The sequence below is a fragment of the Quercus robur genome, chromosome 1 (assembly GCF_932294415.1).
Source record: "Quercus robur chromosome 1, dhQueRobu3.1, whole genome shotgun sequence".
Classification (NCBI taxonomy): Eukaryota; Viridiplantae; Streptophyta; class Magnoliopsida; order Fagales; family Fagaceae; genus Quercus; species Quercus robur.
In genome coordinates this window covers 36982438-37004369 of record NC_065534.1, presented here as the reverse complement: position 1 = coordinate 37004369, position 21932 = coordinate 36982438, and the positions used below count along the sequence as shown (strand labels likewise).

Sequence of the window (21932 nt, the reverse complement as noted above, 5' to 3'; positions counted from 1 at the left end):
TAATGACAATAGATAACTTATTTGGAAAATTTTCAATATATATTATGAATTGCAAAATAGAGCAAGCAGACAACTCACATCAAATCCACATCATTTGTAGAATCACAAATTAATTAGTATGAGCAGTACCCATCTAAAAGGTTGCTTAGTTTGTTCTCTATATATTCGCATGAGAGTTCCAGCCTATGTCAGTATCTCTCTTTGAAGAAGCTAATTTCTTCCTCCCAGATGGATCATCTGCTTAGGAATACACAACCACTCTTCTCACTAACCTACCATGCCATCTTTCTTCTGTTCCTCTCTTTATCAATCTCAAAATTTTCCTTAGCTACCACACTTTCAAATGAAACTGATAAACTTGCACTACTCGAATTCAAGTCCCACATAGATAGCCCACTTAATGTCCTAGCTTCTTGGAATGACTCTTTCCACTTCTGCCACTGGATTGGGGTCACTTGTGGCAACAAACACCAAAGAGTCATTGGTTTGGACCTAAAAAACAAAAAGTTGGTTGGCACCATATCACCCCACATTGGAAATCTTTCTTTCCTTCAATCCCTCGACCTTGCAAGTAACTCTTTCCAAGGTGGAATTCCCTCAGAAGTTGGTTACTTGACTAGGCTTCGAAATTTGAACCTAAGTTATAATCCAATATTGGGAGGGGAAATTCCAGTCAATCTTTCTCACTGTTCCAACCTACAGTATCTTGATCTCAAGTACAATGATTTAGTACAACGAATCCCTTCAGAACTTGGCTTTTTGTCAAAACTTCAGATACTAACTCTTGAAAGCAATCATCTAAGTGGAAGGTTCCCACCTTCTCTGGGGAACTTGTCCTCTCTCCAAAATCTTGGGCTTGCATATAACAATTTGGAGGGAGAAATCCCAAATACAGTAGCCCAAATGAAAAGCTTGACATCTTTTTATGTAGAAATAAATCATCTTTCTGGTGTGTTTCCACCTTCCCTATACAATTTATCATCGCTCACAAATATTGCCTTGACTAATAACAACTTCATTGGTAACCTCAACCCTGACTTGGGCATTCTTCTTCAAAATCTCCAGATACTTTGGATAGGAGCAAACCAATTTACAGGAACCATTCCAGTTTCATTGTCCAATGTCTCAAACATTCACTATCTTGATCTTGGTAATAATTATTTCACAGGAACCATACCTAGGAGTTTTGGTAATTTGCGAAATCTTCGATGGTTTGGTGCTTTTAATAATCTTCTTGGAAATTATTCAGTTTATGATTTGAGTTTTCTGAGTTCTTTGAACAACTGCAGTCAGTTAGAGCTTCTGTCTGTCAGCGACAACCAGTTCGGAGGTGAGTTGCCTAACTCCATAACAAACCTCTCAATCCAATTATTACGGTTTCGGCTAGACGGCAATTCTATTGGTGGGAGCATACCTACACGGATATCAAATCTTGTTAGCCTAACTGAACTTAACCTGGGAGCTAACTTGTTAACAGGTAATATTCCATCTTCAATTGGAAAGCTCTCAAACTTGCACGCTTTGTACTTGTATGAAAACAAATTGATTGGGGAGATCCCGTCTTCCTTTGACAACATGACTAAATTGCTATACCTCGATATGGAGAGTAACAATTTAGAAGGGAGCATACCACCGAGTCTTAGTAGGTGCAGCCACCTGCAAAAGGTAATCCTTTGCCATAATAAATTAAATGGCACCATACCGGAGCAACTTCTTGGCCTTCCTCTAGTCCAAATTAATGTGTCTCATAACTCCTTGACCGGTTTTTTACCACCAGATTTTGGAAACTTGAAAATTCTTGTTGCACTAGACGTTTCATACAACAAATTTTCCAAACAGATTCCAGCCCAGCTAGGGGCGTGTTTGGCCTTAGAAACACTTTATATGCAAGCAAACTCCTTTGAAGGAACCATTCCCGACTTAAGTCAGTTAGAAGGTATTCAATATCTTGATCTCTCTAACAACAACTTGTCAGGCCAAATCCCATGGTATATGATTAATTTTCCCATGCAAAATTTGAACCTCTCTTTCAACAATCTTGAGGGAGAGGTACCTATAGAAGGGGTCTTCAGAAATGCTAGTGCAGTTGAAGTCAAAGGCAACATTGGTCTTTGTGGGGGGATCCAAGAGCTACATTTGCAGGCATGCCCCATTCAAAGATCCAAGCATTTTTCTTTCAAGTTGAAACTGGCAATAAGCATTGCAGCTGCTTTCTGCTTGGCATTGTTTTCTTTGATTGCTCTTTCCTGGTTGAAAAAGTCAAAGAAGAAATGCCTTTCCATTTCCACCTTTGGACCCTCCTACCAAAAGATCTCTTATAAAGAATTACGCAATGCAACTGATGGATTCTCTTTGAAGAATCTGATTGGTACAGGAAATTTTGGTAGTGTCTATAAAGGAAAACTTGGTCTAGATGAAACAACTGTAGCAGTCAAGGTACTCAATTGTCAAAAGCAAGGAGCCTCCAAGAGTTTCATTGCCGAATGTGAAGCCTTGAGGAACATCCGGCATCGAAACCTTGTTAAGATTCTGACTACTTGTTCAAGTATTGATTTTGAGGGCAATGATTTTAAAGCTTTAGTCTATGAGTTCATGCCAAATGGAAGCTTGGAGATGTGGTTACATTCTGAAGATGGAGTCAAGCAACTGAGAAGTTTAAACCTTCTCCAAAGAACCAGCATTGCAATAGATGTGGCTTCGGCATTGCTTTATCTTCATCGTCACTGCCAAACCCCTATTATTCACTGTGATATAAAGCCAAGCAATATTCTTCTTGATGATGATCTGAATGCTCATATAAGTGATTTTGGTTTGGCTAGACTCCTTTCGAAATCTGGGAAGGAAGCTTTTCATAATCATTTAAGCTCAGTAGGGATTAAGGGAACTGTCGGATATGCTGCTCCAGGTAATGTATCATGATTTCACTCAATTGTAAAAGTATTAATGTATAATGAATATTTCAATAATCAAAACAAGGATGCCCAGTATAGAATATTTGCATACACCTTCACCAAATCACTAGTTTCATAGGATTGAGTAAGAATTGTTCTTTGTGTATGAAAGTGCTCTAAATTTTTGTAGAGTATGGAATGGGTAGTCAACTTTCAACTCATGGGGATGTGTATAGCTTTGGGATCCTCTTATTGGAGATGTTAACTGGAAGAAGACCTACTGATAGACTATTCAAAGATGACCTAAACCTTCACAACTTTGTTAAGTTGGCATTGCCGGGACAAGTGATGGAGATTGTGGACCATTCAATTTTCAACGAAGTAGGAGAATCTGATAACATGGTTGCAAGTTGGAGTGACTGGACAAGTGGACACACTGAATACTTGATATTGGTCTTTCAAATCGGACTTGCATGTTCAGCAGAATCTCCAATAGATAGAATGGACATGAGCAATGTAGCCCTGGAATTGCTTTCAATTAGAAGGAAAATTCTTTTGGACCAAAACTCTTGAAATGAAAGCCCATAGCTGATGGCGCAATCATAGTCTAATTAGAAGAAGAATATTATCTTTGGAAGCTTAACGTTATACGCAAAGCCCAAGAATAAGAATAGGTATCCGTAACAGTCAATTAGGTTTTTATATTTTATGTAGTTATTCTATAGTCAAGGGTATTTTAGTAATTATATAATTGTTGGGTATGGGATGAGGTTTTCTTCTATTTATAAGTAAGTCTTATTTAATTTATGGGTCTATATGTATGGGTTTTTGTTTAATTCAATTAGTAAGTTGCACGTGTGATGCACGAATAATATTGTAATGTTTTATGTAAAATAGTTTTGGAGAATGTTGTACATATATTATAGCATAATCGTTATATGACTTTGTTAGTAATGAGTTCATTATAAGAAGCTACAAAAAAAAAAAAAAAAAAAAAAAAAAAAAAAAAAAAAAAAAACCGTAGGGTTTTTGGCAATTTGATGGCAATGGGAGACCAGTATAACGACGGTGGTAGCCCCTTAGATTCCTCTCTTTTTCTCTCTTACAAATGCTTTGCCAATCTTAGGTCTTTTATTTTGGTAATAGTGAAACAATGCATTTTATTTAACAATCCTTAGGGCCTTCTCTAGTTAGTTATATTAGTCCTTTTTTTATTTTTATTTTTATTTTTTTGCTTTTGTTTTTAATACTAAAACTGTGGGCATGCTAAAAAATATAAAGAAGAGAGAAATATGTGGTGTATGCTTAGGTAATTAATGAGAGATTGATGAGATAACAGTAAAAATAAGTTAATGTGATCTTTTGGATAACAATAAAAAAAAAAATTAATTAAAAAAGAGTTTAAAAAAAAAAAAAAAAAAAAAAAAAAATAAATGCAAAATTAGAATACCACATAACAGGACCTCATTTACTTCCACATGAAGTTTTTGCTCTTTATATATACTAGCGTATGACCCGCGCAATGCACAGACTACTTTTATTTATTATTCATGGAAAAATATATAAAATCATAAAAATATTATGACAACTCCATAGATAATTAAAATTAAATAAACTGCTTTTTAAAAAAGAAAATGGAAAGGAAAAAAAAGAAAAAGGAAAAAAACTTCCCATTTATTTTTATTTTTCTTAATTATTATTATTTTTTAAAATGATGAGAAACTCCCTTAAAATTGAAGGTGTGTTTATGCATTAAATATGGTCAAATGAAGAAAATACAAAAAACCTCAATTATACAAACTATGTTCTCATGATTATAGGATTCTTATTATAGCTATCCAAATTAAATTACACAGAGGACAACTAATTTCAAGAATATATAAAATAAACTGCACAAAAGATATTTGTTGGTGGAGGGAAAAAAAAAAAACCTCTTGAAAAAGTTAAATTGTAGAGTTTTATGAATATCAATCACTGTACTACCCCATAAAAAACTAAAAGATGGTGGCACTAAATCAAAGTTACATTTGTGTAATCTCACAGATAAATCTACAACTACCTATTCTTTTCCTAAGCCATGTACATTTGGTTGGTGCTTTTTAGCACAATCCTTTTCCATAAATTTCTTGAAGCATAAGGATATTGACAATTTTTGCATTCTTCTAAACTTCACTAATGCATTGTCTTATTTGTCTATGGCTCTTTCTCGACTACTCTCCTACTCCTAATGAGGATAGAGAAGATGAAGGGAGAAAAAGACAACAAATACAAACGTACATGAGGCATTTTGAAGTAAAAGCCACACAATCAAACAGCCACGCCATCATCCTGGCAAATTAGTTCTTATTTAGTTAAAAGAATCTTACTTTTCAATCGGGGAACTTACCCCTATAAACACTACCAAGCATACCTTCACCAATAAAATTTTCATGAGAAAAGCTAATTGTATACTGCTGAAGCAACACAATAGTGAACTTGTATACTTGTAGTTACTTTAAAAGGTACCATCGATTCCATAGAGACCTTCTCGAAAGGATAAAATGGAGGAAGTCGTGGTGCAAAGAACTCCATATCAATGCGGCTCATGACTGAATCATGATTCCTCTTAAGCAGCGAAACTGCTGGTGTGTTTTTCACATCTGCCTCCTATTCATTCTGAAACTATGGAAATACACTTGTTCTTCCATTGTCTTCAACATAACTATCTCTTGGTTTCACAACTTTCCCTCTTGGCACAACTAAAGATATTCAAAAAGACAATTTTCATTTAGAACAGAATAAAAGAGATAAGGAAATTTCAACAATTTTAAAAAATAAGAATGGACATTACATTATATTACATCTCTATTATTCTATACATAGCATCTTATAGAAATTTACCAACTTAAAAGCTCTGCAAAGATTATTATGGTTTTGACACAACCAATTAATGGTAACCACCCTTCACACACTATATACATCATTTATTGCAGGTTGACAATTTTCCTTGAGCATTAGAGTGTGTACATGACTAAATCTAAGAAAAGAGCAACAAATATAATGCACCTTAAAGAATATCAGACAATCAGACATATTATTGTCTTATAAATGCAAATGAGGTTAAAATTCAATTCAATAAACATAAATGATAATAATATAGCGTCCAGGTGGGGCCAAGATTTTCTGGACCTAAGCAACTAATCCATTCTCTGCCATAGTTTGTAATTTGACCTCTTCTCTGCAACAATTTTCAATTCAAACTTTGTGATACATATTTGTATTGCAAATGTTATTGATAGATTATTATGGTTCTTTATTGTTATCTTTTTGCTTAACTTTCAAGTGTATTGGTAAGAAACGATGCCTGTGCTTTCTGCATGTGTGTGTGTTTACAATAACGAAGAGGTGAAATCCAATTCAGAGACAGAAGGGTCTTGTTTATCATAGGGGAAAGTTGAAGTTGTGCAATATATATATATATATATATATATACACACCAAGAAAACTATCAAACGGTGTTAAGATTGTGAAACAATATAATTTATCGCTTTTTAATTGTGAACGTGGCATATTTTTAGATGGCTTTTTTTCTTATTCACTAACCTATGCAATGCACGGAAAACTTTTAAATTGTATTTTAACATGTTAAGTTTAAATATTTCTCTAAATTTAAACTATTTGAAAGCTGAATTGGCTCTAATATAAGATGAAAATTGTAGTTTAAACATTTCTCATGAAAAACCTTCAAAATTATATATATAAGATCCTTATAAATAAGAAACAAATAAAATTTTATATACATGATCCTTATAAATGAGAAACAAACAAATATTATAAAGCAAAATATTACAGTCATCATAATGTGCTATACATTTGGTTTAATAAGTATTACAAAAATAATAATTAGTCATTTACACTTATATCTTGAAGCTTTATCAATGCTTTTCAAGAATCTATTTCCTCCTATTCTTAGGCTCCTCTTTCCTCAACTTCTCAAGCTACTTAACTCTTCACCAAGTTTTTTATAAGCATTTGATATCTTAATCTAAAACACAAATAGTCCAGTTTCAAATTCTTCCCAGAAATAAATTGCCAATAATGATGCAGTAAAAAACAAATAGAGGCTAAAGTAGAAAACTAATAAAGACTTATCACTGCTATGGTGCTACCCTTGAATTGATGAACATGGGCATCTAATACAACAAAACTACTCAAAACTGACAAAGGCCATGGAAAAAAAAAAAAAAAAAAAAAAAAAGACTTTCCCAAGGAAACAACGGCTTAAACAGAACAAAACCCACTTAGGATCCACTTCACACAATCATCTAATGAAAGATGATGCAAAGAAATTTTTAAAAAATTAAAAATGAAAAACAAATAAAAGAAACAAACAAACAAAGATAAACTGACCTAACAGGTCTATGGTGACTTTTTCCTGCCTAAAAGTGTTATCAATTAACAACACTGACTCAAAAAACAAAGTGTGTGCGATTAACACAAATCTTATAATAATCCCAGAGAAAACTTAAAAATTTGCATATAAATCTGTAAGTTTCTCAGCCTTAAAAAATTTCAAACTAAATCCATGCAATAGAAGATCTCAACCACAAATGAAAAGACAATTGCGTCAACAAAAAGAGGAACAAAATTTTTCGGGTTAACTGAAGGAGATTGCAAAATTATGTTTGTGTTTGCCTTGAGAGAGAGAGAGAGAAAAACTTACAGGTTGGAGGAGCGAAGGCTGAAACAGATGAGTGAGAGGAATAAGGGCAGAGTGTGCGTCTAAAAGAGGGAGAGGGGTAGAGCGTCTGGCTGAGTTTTTTGGGGACTCGGGCTAAGTTTATTTTAAAGCAAGGGGCGGAGCTTGAAGAAGCGAAGCAAGCCTTTAGCTAAAATTCTCACCCAAAACTCAAATGAAAACAATTAAAGATTCTAGAATCTTTACCTGCTTTTCCTATGATATAACAACAGCCCTCGAAACAACTTGGGTGCAAGCCACAACTAACTTGGTTGGGATTTCAAATGGTGTTGTATGGTAAGTTTCAATTTTAAGCAGTAAATTTCAATTTTGAGTGAGACTTTTTGTCAAACACGTGGAGTACATATTCTAAATGGGAATGAAAAGAATGTTTACAGCATGAATACACCCAAAAAATGCACCTAAATTAAGCACGCTACAATTGAACATTGACAGAAGTGAAGGAAAAAACTTCAAAATAATCCATAACGAAATTTAAGAAACATTACTTAAAGGCAATCCCTTGTATATTTTCCCTGTATAGCAGCAACTTTAAAGAAATCAGGAAAGTGGACACATATTTTGTATTTGATTGTAACCCATGACTTAAATGAAAGAAATTTTATGTAACAATGATCATAGAGTTAGATATGACTAAAGCTAAATTCTTTACATCTTTGATCTTTCACAACAATTCACAACAGGGTATCTAATAGTTATAAAAGATGTTGTCTCTATAGAGAATCATCCGGAATGTCACTGTTATACACACACAAACTGCTATTTAGCCATCCCTTTGCTAAAGTTTAAAGGATCAAATCTAGGCAAAGTAGAAAGCAGACATTGAATTTTAGATTTTTTTTTTTTTTTTCTTTTTTAACAAACAGTAAGGATTTATTAACTAAGAACTAGCATCAAACACCTATCAGGCACTATAACTGAAATTTCAAAAACCCTGACTTTAAACTAAATGAATTTAATTTGGAATAAAAAGAATTTGGAGAATGAACAGAGAGTACCAAATTTCTCAAAACTAATTCATATTTCATACCTATAGATCTAAGAAAGAAAGGAAAAAGAAAATTACCGGTGGTAGTTCTCACTTTATCGCTATATGGTCTTACAGTGTTGATGGTCCATAGATTTTTCTTCTATGGCGAGGCTACTAATGGTGCAGGACTCAATCATTCTGTGTTTTAAAAACCCGAAACAAAAATAAATCAAATCTGAACCTATCCAACAGGAAAACTCAATCAAAAGTAACATTTAAAACCCAAATCAATATTTTTAGTAATCTCTGTAATCTAAAAAAACAAACAAAAAACAAAACAAAAGCAGATATCTAAAATTGAGAAAAAAAATCATTTTGATAGCTATTCCAAAAACCCAAAAAAAAAAAAAAAAAAAAATTCAAATCTAAATCTACCCAACAAAAAAACTCAATTAAAAGTAACATTTTATACCCAAACCTACAAAATTGAGAAAAAAAAATCTACCATTGTCGATGTCAGTTCCGGCGATCTGGTGGTCTAAATCTGGCAAGGGAACGGATGGTGTATGGTTCAGACGAACTCTGCTCTCTTTCTCTTTTGATTGTAACGCACAATGGACAGCCTTAAGAACTCTGCCTCTTTCTCTGTTTCTTTCTCCGTCGTCTGCAAAATCGTGTTTTGAGATTTTTTTGATTTCTTTTGCCCAATCGATGTAGTCTTTACCGTTCTGCCTCTCTCTGTTTCTTTCTCCATGTCCCAGCCTGTTTCTCTGTTTCTTTCTCTGCGTCCCAGGCCTCTCGCCTCTCTCTATTTCTATCTATGCATAGTCTTTCATTTTAACCGGTTATTTTTTGTTAATTATAATGAGAGGTTTTTAAATGTTGTTGTGGTATTGCCAGAAAACATAATTTATCGCTTTTTAATTTATATACGTGGCAGAATTTTAAGTGGTAATTTTTTTTCTAATGTGACGGCACCTTCTTAAAGGCTTTTGCTTTTATATATAGTTTGCTTTTTAACCTACATGATGTGCGGGAACCTTTTTATTTATATTTATTAGAAATAATTTTTTTTAATAATATATTTAAATACACTTTTACCACGTACTAAACACCCAACACATATCTCCATTTACAAATCTAATTACAAACACCATAGGCAGATACCAAAAACTAATTTAACCCAAATCTAATACAAAATACTTAAAACAAAATTTATTTTAAACCCAATACCATAATTAAAACCAAATCTAACTCAAATATCTAAATCTAAAACAATTCAACCAAGTCCATTTGAAGATGCTAATTCAGCATTAGCTAACTTTTTTTTCTTTTGAATTCCAATGTGCCTTTTCATTGCTTTTTGTGTGGTTATGTGCTCAATGCCCATTTCATATCTCAGTTGTTCTTTTTGTTCTTGCTCTTTTCCAATCGGCCAAATATTGTTTCCCCTTCTTATTTTCTACCTATCATGTCCCTTTTGTGAGGAATAAATACAGACCTTTGTAGATTCCATTCAACCCCAACATTTATATACTGCACAAAGTAAATGTATCTTAGAAGCTTGATAAGAAACTATAAAATTAAAAAAACGAAAAAAATTTTTTTTTTTTTTTTTTGAGAAACAAAAAACAAAAAATCATAAATGAATATAAACCACAAAGTTTGATCATAATCTACATTAAACAGTACACTAATTGTTTTTTTTTTTTTTTTTTTACATAGATTCATTGCGTTATTGAAAGTGTATGGGGAGTTGTAACAGCAGGGCAGAATATGAAATTGCAAAGTGTACCCATATCTCCTTGCAATCAAAATCTATTGCAAGTTGGACTACAAATTTGGTTATACAGAAAAATGTAAGTTTTCTTATACATTCACAAACTTATATGCTTCTAATTCAAGGAAAAAAAATTCAAGTAATTAAAACATAATTAAAAAAATATAACAATAAAGAAATGTTAGATCCAGATGGAAGTTTCCATCCCCCACCCCCCCCCCCCCCCCCCTCTTAAGTAATACATGAATATTAACAGAAGTTCAAAGCCCTATAAAAGCTCAAATCTCTTAATACAGTACACCAATATAAGAAATTTGAGTGGTTTATTCTATCTAGGCACAAAGTTAAAAGTAACCTCCAACTTTTTATAGCTTATCCAGACCTTCAAATGCTTTAATATGTCTATAGTCTCTCATCAAGCTCTCTGCTCCGTTCAACCTCACCCTTTGATATTCAAAATTAATATATGTCTGTCATTAAACAAATAAATGCATTATTACTACCAGTTTTCTCAAAAGTGACATACTCAACATGCTTTAAAAAAAATGCCAAAGCTCTATTACAATCTAGTCAAATTGTAATATTAGTAACCAAAAAAATGGTCGTTGCATCTACAAAATTTTGATATATCAAGTGAAAAATAAATCAAACAATAAGACAGCCCCTATATATGGCACATAAATAAATGAAAGAAGGAATATATTCTGTCCATTTTGGGTACTTATTTTTTATATATAGTGAAATTTGTAAGAGAGATGAGAGTAAGATAAAAGAATATGTGTTGATGAGAAAAGGAGGATGAGAAAACCAAAATATCAAATTGTGGTCTGTAATCAATCATAGAAACAAATATTGGAGTATAAAATCTAATCTTATTAGAAGATAAGTTTAATTCACTTATGCAAACCTGTATGCAAAAACCAAGTCCAAGTTCAATACCACTGCCATCACTAAATCAGTAAAAATCTCCAAAGTAAGATCACATTCACAGACCCACAATTTTTTTACAAATATACTTTCAAAAACACCGAGCCACCTCTAAATCAAACCCAAAATCATTGAACTAACAATTCATTCTCAATGACAAATTAAAAAATTTGTAGAGAAAATCCAAACCCTAGTCTCAATGCACAAAGCCACCGAGTAATAAATCATAAACAAACCAAACCTACTTATTAGATTCCCCTAACTTTCAAATACATAATCTTAAAGGGCATTGTAATTCAATTTTATAGAGAAAAATATAGAAGGGTTCCAACTCGGGAGCCCTATAATAATTAGTCTAAAAGTTCATTTTAAGATTAAGTTTCATATTCTTCCAAGAAGAGAAAAAATGGTTATGAGGAGATAGAAATAAGGATTTACCACCAAACTTTCTATGGATTACACAACCAAACTGTCATGGATTTCAATAATAAATTTTTCTATTTTATCTACAAAGCAACTATATTGGAATTTCTGGAATTCTCATTTAACTTCATCTAGCAGAGATGCCATGGTTGAAAAACATACACAAACACAGATATTAACCCAACACACACTCAATGTTGCAACTCTGTCACCCAAAACAAATCAAGAATTGAAGTGAAATGAACCAAATTGAGAGAATGCAGGGAGAAATGTTCTGATGATTTCTCTTATAGTCAGCCTTGTTGTCTTAACTAATACGCCAACCTGTTTGGGTGCTCCACTTCATACCACCGTATGGAGGGAAATAGCCTATAGATTGCAGATAAGGCAATGGACATAAGTCTCTGTAAGTTGAATTTTGTGTGTAATTATTCAATGAATACAATATGTGTATTACTCAGAAATATGACTGAAAACTTCTATCAATGAAATTGTCTATGACTAAAAAACTAATATATTGTAGTTGTTCTTTTATCCAATTTGAATTGTATTTCCTACACTTAGTCTCATTGTCAATGATAAGTTGAAATAAGATACGTAGTTTTCTTGCCATAGGATAATGATTATTTTGTGAGAATTTACAAACTGATTTGAAAAAATTGAGGGAGGCATCACAAAATTAGGGAAAAAGTTAGACCATACAGCTATGAATGTTAAATCTAAAATGCTTACATAAATTAATTTTGCAGTCTACCCAGAAAAGAATCAGGGATATTAGCTAATTGATAATCAAGGATGAAAAAATTTGTGCCTAGTCAATACTATCCAGCTTTAAGCTCTACTGTCAGTCACTGTAGTGTCTTTTCTTGTGACGCATATAACCCACTGGAAAATGTAATTCTATTCTTGTTGTGACTGAATTCATGTTGAATGTTTGTTTATGCAGGTTTGAAAAGTTGACAGATTTTTACTTAAATGGGTAAATTTGAAGTCCACTTCCAAATGGGAGTAGTTGAAAGAGTTGGATACTCTCTTTAGTGCCATTGTAGTTTTCGATTCTGTGTGCTAGTATCAAGGAAAACATCAAAAGCTAATGCCAATTGCATCAGAATGTGAAGTGTGGTGGTCAGTAGAGAAATCATTGCTGCCTGTATATAAGACTCCAAACTTTGATAATAGGTGACCACATCTGCTGTGACAATAGAATGTCTTCTCTAAGAACTGACGTTATATGCTGAAGGTTTACTTTTTGTCATTTTTACTCATAGTCTTGTCATAGTTACTAATAAAAGAACTCCTAATAAGTGTTATTTTAATGTCTTTTCTTTTGTCATTCGATTTAACCATTGTCATTGTAGATTACAAAGAAATCTCTTGTGCGTTTTTTGTGCTGTTATCTGTAAAATAATTTGCTATATCTATATTTATCATGATTCATCACCATTTTACAAATCTTAGGCGTCTTTTGATAGTTGTTTTAAACGTGTTTTACTAATTACATTTGGGTCCATATAGATACATCGTTTTCCTTTGGGTGTGGCGCTGCAGAAAAGAAGTGGATCAAAGAAGGTGTCAAACTGAAAATTGGAAGGACGAAGAGGTTTTATTTTGCCATTTTGTCCAATACCAAACAGAGGGAATTCATCTTTTCTTTGCGGTGTGTGTAGTTTTTTTTTTTTTTGGATTGAATTGCGGTGTGTGTAGTTGATTAAGAGTGCGGCGATTCATGGTTTTTTAAACGGCTTAAGGTAGAAAGTGTTTCAGCAAAACACTGACTTTTCTCTTAATCTGTAAGCGTGGCAGATTTTTAAGTGGACTTTTATTTTTGGTTTTGGAGACGGATAAGAGATGGTGGTTTTGGGACGTTGAAGATGCAGATTTGTGTAAGGATTTTTGTGGGTACGATTTAATTTTGGATCCGAAACACAAAGATATAATGCTTGAAGCAGATTGGCATCAGTGGAGGAAGAAAGGCATTTTAATGTTCAACACCTTCTTATTCTCTGTGTTCTAGGGTTTTATTATTTCAAATCAGAGCAATTGCAAATGAAAAACTTTAAATATATACTGCAAGAACCTTGACAACAATGGTAGAAAAGAAACATGGGAAACATAAATATAAAGAGGGGAAAATATTTCAACAAAAAATTGAAAACAGCATATTAAAAACCATTCTAACCCAAATTCCTTACTCAAAACTGAATCTAAGCCAAAACCTAAATCATATTTAAACCCAAATTTAAAGAACCAAAAAATAGAGACTAACCGGTGGAGGATACGGGATCTGATGGTGGCAAAGGCCTGACTGTCTTCTCAGATTTTCTCTCTCCACTCTCTATGCCTGACCAAATCTCTCTCTCTATCGTTCTCTTTCTCCCCGTCTCTCTGTTTAATAATTCAGCGCTACATGTCTCCCTCCCTGAACCATTTTTTGGGTTTTTATGTTTTTGTTTTTCCTTATACGGGTTTCAATAAAGGGAAAAATAGAATTTTTTTTTTTAAATAACAATAAATATTAAAAAATTTAGTTAATTGTCATATTTCAAAACAATTTTGAAAAATAACATCTCGAGTATCTAAAACTCAAGTTCCAGATGGAACTCGAGTTTTTAAGTCTCGATATGGAGAAAAAAAATTGCGCTCAAAATCGAGTTTTAGAGACTCGATTTTTATAAATTGCAAAAAACGCCGCTATATGGCTTTAAAACGTCACTATAGGGATTAAAAACGCCACTATAGGGCACCCTAAACCTGGTACTTACAAAAATTTTTTGCAGGAAAACGCCGCTATAGGGATTTAAAACGTCACTGTAAGGCTTAAAAACGCCACTATAGGTGAAATTTTTTTGCATAAAACTCGAGTCTTAAAGACTCGAGATCTATGTGGCATTTTCCCACTCAGAACGCGAGTCTTTGAAGGTCGAGTTTTTTAAGTGGATCTTGATTTTTTGAAACTCGAGATGCTATTTTCTAAAATTGTTTTAAACGTTGTCTAACTTACAAAATAGAAAGGCTGAAGAAGGTTAGTCTACTCAAAACCTCGGGAAAAATATACCTAACCGTACCCATTCTTCTTAAGATGAAAAAAATAAATCAAATGCATGGCATATTAATGCAGTTGGTGAAATATATAAAGTGAGACAACTACACGCGTTGCTCTAATATATATATATATATATCTGTATATATTAAGAGGATTCAGAAAGTTAGTTATTGCTTTTTTTCCGGTCAAAAATACCCCTAAATTAATTAACCAACAACTTAAAATCTGTATATATTAAGAGGATTCAGAAAGTTAGTTATTGCTTTTTTTTCCGGTCAAAAATACCCCTAAATTAATTAACCAACAACTTAAAAATGGGGTTAAAATAGTAAATTGGCATACGAAAGTTAGTTATTGCTTTTTAAACTGTCAAAAATACCCTTATCTAAAACTTAAAAATATGGTTAAAATAGTATATTAATAAACTCCTACTTCTATTCAATAGCATAAAAAACTCCCCACGTGTTGTCAAAAAAAAAAAAAAAAAAACTCCCCAATGATGTCAAAAAAATAAAGAAACGTGTACAATAAATCTTCCCCACTTTTCTCCTCAAAAAAAGAACTTCCCACTACTCACGTTTGTAAAAAAATAACTTCCCCTCCAATAAAATAAGCAAAAATATCCCACGTTAAAAAAAAAAAAGAAAACAAATGATAAAAATTGTGTCAGTACGTTTGTAGGAAAATAACTACTCCTCCAATACAGTAAGCAAAAACTATCCCACGTTAAAAAAAAGAACTTCTCAGTTGAACCCACGTCTACTCCTATTATTCCGGTTTGAAATAGAATTTTTTTTTGCACATCAACAAAAACTCTTCTCAATCATTACCATTCCTATTCCTAATTGAAATACAGTTTCTATCAGGTGGCTACATCTTTATATAAAAGGAGCCTGCGTATGGTTTAATTGAATATAGAAGAGAAAACACATGGATCACGTTACTTTTTATTAGTGCCGTGGAACTTTTCAAAATTCTGTCCTTCAACAAGAACGAACTAAGGAACCGGAGGCGACAAGCTGAAGAAGAAGATTTTTCAAATGGTAAGATTTTTCTTTTGTTTAATTAATCAATTAATTTATTTTTCTTTGCTTAGATTTGTAATTCGCTCTGCTCTCAAGATTTAGGTAATTCGTTCGTTAAATACTTATTGCAATTCTCCACCGATTTAGATAGATTTACTAACCGTTACATTCAACATAAGATTACAAAATTATTTCTAAATTAACATTGGTGCCTTTACATGTTTGAGTAGAAAGAATTGTAGTATTCAGGCTTAAGAGGATTAAGAGGATTCAGAAAGTTAGTTATTGCTTTTTTTTTCCGGTCAAAAATACCCCTAAATTAATTAACCAACAACTTAAAAATGGGGTTAAAATAGTAAATTGGCATACGAAAGTTAGTTATTGCTTTTTTTATTGTCAAAAATACCCCTACCAAAAAATTATAATAAACAAAGAGGATGTGTATATAACTATATATTTATATAGATATATAAACTTCAAGTTTTTTTTTTTTTGGTTGAGAAAAACAGTTAAGACATTGGTAATAAGTTTTCATCCATAACTGAAAATATAGCATTGAGATATGATGAGAATTGAGAAGTTATACCTTTCAATAGTAGGTCATTTTTGGCCTGTGAACAATAATCTCTATTATTTGATCTCAACCTCTCTGTGTAATTATTAACAAAAAAAAATAAGTAGCACAAAAAAAAAAAAAAAAACAAAAAAAAAACCTGCTTAGTATGATATTTGCTATCTAGTTCACCTAAATAAGTTTTTTCAAAGGGATGATAAAGCTTTAACTACGAAGAGATACAATATGCTAAACAATAGAGAATAAAACTTAAACTACAAAGAGAATAGTAGACCGTTAAAACAAATGCAGTAGCTTCCTAGTTAACAATATGGGCAATACAATCTATTATATCTTTTAATTAAGCTCTAAAACAATCCAAGTGTTGTGAATACTGTGCAAGAATGTGTGCTGAAAACTCCAATCTATCAAACTTGTTACAACCATCTTTGCATCTTCACTGATATGCCCCATCTGTGATATGTTTTCTAGGACCTCACAATGCATATATAAAAAAGTTGATAATAACAATTAAAATTTGTGTCTATCTAAAACATTGTCAAAGCATTAGGGTAAACTTTTAGAATTGATTTAATAGCTGGAATTAAAATAAAAAATAAAAAATAAAAAATTTCCTTGTAATGAGCACCACATAAAGAAAATAAATCTAAAGCTTCTAACCACAAAATTAAACTTTAATTTTATGCATGCTTGCATGGGATCCATATAAAGAGTATAAAAGAAGTGACCAAGGGAAAAAAATCAACAATACATGCACAAACTTCAAAAGATTAGGCAGAGTACAAAAGGCTTTGAAAAAACTGCAACAAAATACATATAATAGATGACTGAAGCTAAGCAAGTTCATGTGCCACCTGATTGTTTTCTAAGATTGAAACCATGGCAAGCCATGAAAGATGTTCTGTATCATGTGTCCAAGAGGCCCAATTGATTCGTTGGTTTGACCGCTTGAAAAAGCAATGTGCTCCTTGCTCCTCTTGGGCGAAATAGATTTCTACTTCTAGTGCAAAAGCCTCCGTTTGTTTTCTAAATAGAAACAGATAACTTGGTTTTCTAGTTTCAAAATAATTCTAGCAATAGAAGAGTTCTAGATATATTTGGAGATATTTATGATTTTAACATTTCAGATTGATTAGCCTTCATTTAATTGTTCTTGGAGATAAATATGATTTTAGCATTTCAGATTGATAAGCCTCCATCAAATAATTCTTTATGATCTAATCTAAAGTTGTTGATAAACTTGGAGACGCAAAGGAGAGTAAAAATTATTGATAATTCATAAAAGTTAAAATTTTTATCATATTAGAAATTATAGGAGAAAAAGATAAGGAAAATATATATATATATATATATATCTATTTTTTTATTTTAGGGTTTGTTATAACATTTTAGATAGACATAACTATTATAGTTGTAAATCAAATACAACTTTCTTTCATTACTTGATTTGTCATATTTATCCAAAAAATATGTACATATCTATTCTTAAAATCTAAAAATTTAAGAAAATTTCTACAATTTGGTGCCGCCACTTGGCGCAACCACAGCGTCTAAGCCCAACTTTTATTATATATAATATGATAATATGATATGATGTTTCGAGGGAAAAACTTTGGTCGAATGCTTTTTTTTTTTTTTTTTAATAAACAGTAATACTTATTAGACTTATGCTCAGTATATTGGACTTGTCACAATGATGACATGCGGCCCAAGCCAAGTCCACTTTTCAAAAATCCAACTTATGACATTCATTTATTTTTCAGATATGATAACTTTTGAGTTTTTTGGTTTTAATTTCTGGTCAAATAAATCTTGTTTCTACAATGAATTATTACATTAATTTATTTTCATATATTGCAGTGGGGGTGTGTCCATCATTGTTTTTGCTGTTTCAAAGTATGCTTAGGGAAAGTAGAAGCCATTCACAGTAATCCCTCCATCAACACAAATGGTTTGACCGGTTATGTAAGAAGCTACAGGTAGGCATAGGAATGCCACCGAGGAAGAAACCTCCTTTGGCTCTCCAATACGTCTAGGGGTGGCAAAATAAGCCCAAACCCATTTGCCCACCCAAATCCACCCACTCTAATTGAACCCAAACCCACCCAATTATTATTTCGGTTAAATGGGCATCAACCCAATTAGACCTAGTAATTATTGGGTTTTAACTAAAAACCCATTGAGCCTCATTTAACCCAAAAACAATTAACCCAAATTCAACCCAGCCCTTCCCATCCAAAATGAAAATAAAAAACTTAGCCTTACCCCACTTTTAGCCTCTCTTCTCTTCTTCCAATTTCTAGGGTTTCCAAGTTTGAAAAAAAATCCCATTTTCCCAAGAAACAAGCAGAGAACAAAGGGACAAAGCAAAGCAAAAAAATCGGTACAACCACCACTACGTGGCGGCTCCAGCTTTGCCAGGCCCGCCTCACCACCGCTACAGAGGCGGGTCGGGTCGAGCTGCGAAGCCCCAGCCGAACCCATCGCTGACGACGTCGTTCCGAATTCTGTGCCACAACATGAAGGCCGGAGGGGTGATCGGGAAGTCTAGGAGCATCATCAAGTCAATTCGGCAGCACACCGGCGCGTGGATCAACGTGCATGAGCTGATCCCCAAGGACGAAAAGTGGATCACCGATATCTCTGACACGCGCCGACGCGTGGATTACTGTGAGAATGGTTTTGGTGTAGAATGGTGAGAGGAGTGTAGAGAGTTTTTGGTGGGAGGTTGAGTCTAGGAGTCTACTTTCACTTCCACTTCTATTTCTTGGGGAGTGTTTGGTTGCTGAGAAAATTGGAGTTTGAGATTTGATGAAAATTTTCAACCTCACTTTTTGAACTAGAGAAGGATAAGGCTGGGTGGAGCAGTGAGATTTGAGTTTTTCACTTTAGGGGTATTTTGGTAATTTTGATAATTGGGTGGGTTGGGGTTTACCCATAATAATTAGGTTGGGTTGGGTTTGGGTTAGAAGCAAATTAGTTAAATGGGTTTTAATGGGTAAATGAGTTTTATATACCCAACCCAATTATGCCCACCCCAAACCCACCCATTTGACACCCCTAAATACGTCCAAGAGGGGTTTGACAGTTAACAACCTCCAAAAACTTTTCATTGCTCAAAAACTACTAAGAAGATAATATACAAATAAAAAATTATCAATGATCTCCCAATACTCCATGAAAAATTACTGATTTTCTCAAAATATTAAACATTTAGAAAATAGTGAATTTTAATCTTTTAACCATTAAAATGATTTTGTCAGGTTAGTCTTGAACTACTTATTATTATTATTATTATTATTTGTTTCTTTTTTATACTTTTTCAGTTTTTGGTTGGCATGCCTAACTCAGAAAAATGACCACTAATGCAAGATACTAGAGTACCGTACTAATTAAGGTTAAATCTGGCAAATTGTTCACAGTTCTTAGTACATGAATAAACTTCAATCAGTATTTGATACAAATATTTGTATACTGAGGATGTCATGTATTAGTGCCCATTAGTCTGTAATCTCCTGTATATGTGTTGTTAATTAACGGAGGCATACTAATTCTGACAGAAATAAAATATGGCTATCCTGTTAACATATGTGAGTATAGTGATTAAAATACTAGCATTTTTGCATGTTTAGAGGCATATACACACTTGTGTGTATAATAATAATAATAATAATAATAATAATAATAATAATAATATTGTCGCTCAATGGCCATTTCTTCATGTTTTCAAGAAAGACATTTATAATTCAAATTATTATTATTATTATTTAAAAAAAAAAAAAAAAAAAACCTTTCTCCTTGTGAAAGTAATTTAAGTATCATACATACTACATACGCACCTAGAAATGTTGCATGAGGTATTCACCAATTTGGATACAAATTAGCAAAGTTACAAATAAGGATAAATTATTACTAAGAACTTTTGTATTTTCTACTTTAGTGTGGTAAGATTTGTTGGGGAGATAAACACCTTGGGAGACTCCTTGAGTAATTCATATAACATATAGAGACATATTTTAACCCAAAAGGTCTAACCTCCAATGGGTTTGTGCTTTTTTTTTTTTTTTTTTTTGAGAGAGAGTTTCAACTTATAGCATCTGCTCCTAATGATAACTCTTTATCATTAGACCAAGACACCAATCAATTTTTGGTGTAGTCGGGGATTGAACCAATGAGTTTGTGCTTAATTATGTTATATTAACTACTTATTCTTCTCATCATTATTCAGTGTGGGACTTCACTCACACATGTAACCCAATAATCTCCCTCTTATGGGTGAGTCTCTGCTTCTTTGTAAGCTTTAAGACCTCTCTGTGGGCCATGGATAAGTCCTACTTGCTCCCCCTCACCTAATGCGTTTTTTTTTTTTTTAATCTATGGGTCTCTACGTGTCAACCCTGCACATCTTTTATCCTTCACGGGAACCTCGCACTTCATCATTATTTAGCACCATTGGCAATAATACTCCTTTGTTGAGCTTTTCCCAAGATCGTTTATGTGGGCTTCATGGGCTTGCTTGTTGCAATATATCGTCTTTGCTCCAATTGCAAAAGGGACCCGCCCTGCTCCATTTGCAAAAGGGTATCAAGTACACATACCCCGTTCCCGCTACAACTGTGAAAGGAACCTCGATAACCTTGCCAAATTTTCCCTACATCACCGTGGGCTCTGATACCACTTGTTAGGGGAGATAAACACTTTGGGGAGACTCCTTGAATAATTAATATAATATATAGAGACATTTTAACCTAAAAGGCCTAAGCCCCAATGGGTATGTGCTCAATTATGTTATATTAGCTACTCATTCTTTTCATTATTATTCAATGTGGGACTTTACTAACACATATAACCCAACAAGATTTATTACAAAGTATTTGAAAATATATACTTTCTTCCCAAGTGTTAAATTTAGGCTAACAAAACTTTTGTAACAATAAACCTCATCACTTAGCACATTTAACAATTATAATGTGGGGGGATGGACCCATTTTCCCTAACAGGTCCACCATTAGTAGACCTTGATGGACTATCTTGCTTATTAGGCCCGACATGTTTCCCAGCTTGAGTTCCCTCCTTGGAACCCCTTGGATATTTGTTTGGACCGAGCCATTTCAAAGACTGAGTCAAAGGTCCTTGAGAGCCTTTAGACAATGGGTCTCTCGATTTGAGTTGTTAGGGTCATACTTTTCATGCGTGGACATATCCTTTGACAAAACACACTTTACTTATAATTGGGTAGTTCTAAGTGGTTTCTAGAATATCATGAAGTATGTTTAGTAAGTAAGATAAGTAATATTATTGAAGACATGAAGACTGCACCACAAAACAAGTGAAGAAAAGCTAAAAAAGTGAACCTTGACACTAGTTTCGATACTAGCATCTATTGAGAATAAATGAAGTACCTCGATACTAGTCTTGACTCCTCTCGATCTATCAAGCTTCGCAGATCCAGAATTCTCAGATTTATTTTTTGGCCCATGATAACTTGGATTACTAGAGTTTCATTCATTAAACTCGTAGGGGATATAAAAACTTTATTTTAAAGTCATCACAAGACACAA

The 21932-nt window shown here is 33.0% G+C and overlaps 1 protein-coding gene and 1 long non-coding RNA gene across 3 annotated transcripts; one reads left to right on the top strand and one right to left on the bottom strand.

The window, feature by feature from the left end:
- The first annotated feature begins 201 nt into the window (after nt 1–201).
- Nucleotides 202–3822, top strand: LOC126688697 (putative receptor-like protein kinase At3g47110). The gene is made up of 2 exons (XM_050383473.1): nt 202–2905; nt 3082–3822. The coding sequence occupies exons 1-2, from the start codon at nt 229–231 to the stop codon at nt 3462–3464; spliced, it is 3060 nt and encodes a 1019-aa protein (XP_050239430.1). The 5' UTR covers nt 202–228; the 3' UTR covers nt 3465–3822.
- Nucleotides 3823–4896: 1074 nt separating this feature from the next.
- On the bottom strand, nt 4897–14211 carry LOC126688730 (uncharacterized). 2 transcript variants are annotated; one of them, XR_007644343.1, is made up of 6 exons: nt 13996–14211; nt 11892–12098; nt 10762–10849; nt 9105–10135; nt 8696–8797; nt 4897–5629 (listed from the first exon to the last, which is right to left on the bottom strand). It is a non-coding gene; the product is annotated as an uncharacterized LOC126688730 (long non-coding RNA). The 2 variants fall into 2 exon arrangements; XR_007644344.1 differs by having other exon boundaries at nt 12054–12098.
- Between the last annotated feature and the right edge of the window lie 7721 nt (nt 14212–21932).

What these genes read in the sequence shown, in the direction of transcription:
- LOC126688697 (XM_050383473.1), top strand. Translation starts at nt 229, where the DNA reads ATGGATCATCTGCTTAGGAATACACAACCACTCTTCTCACTAACCTAC. An exon ending in TGTCGGATATGCTGCTCCAG is followed by an intron (nt 2,906 to 3,081) that starts GTAATGTATCAT and finishes AAATTTTTGTAG; the next exon opens with AGTATGGAATGGGTAGTCAA.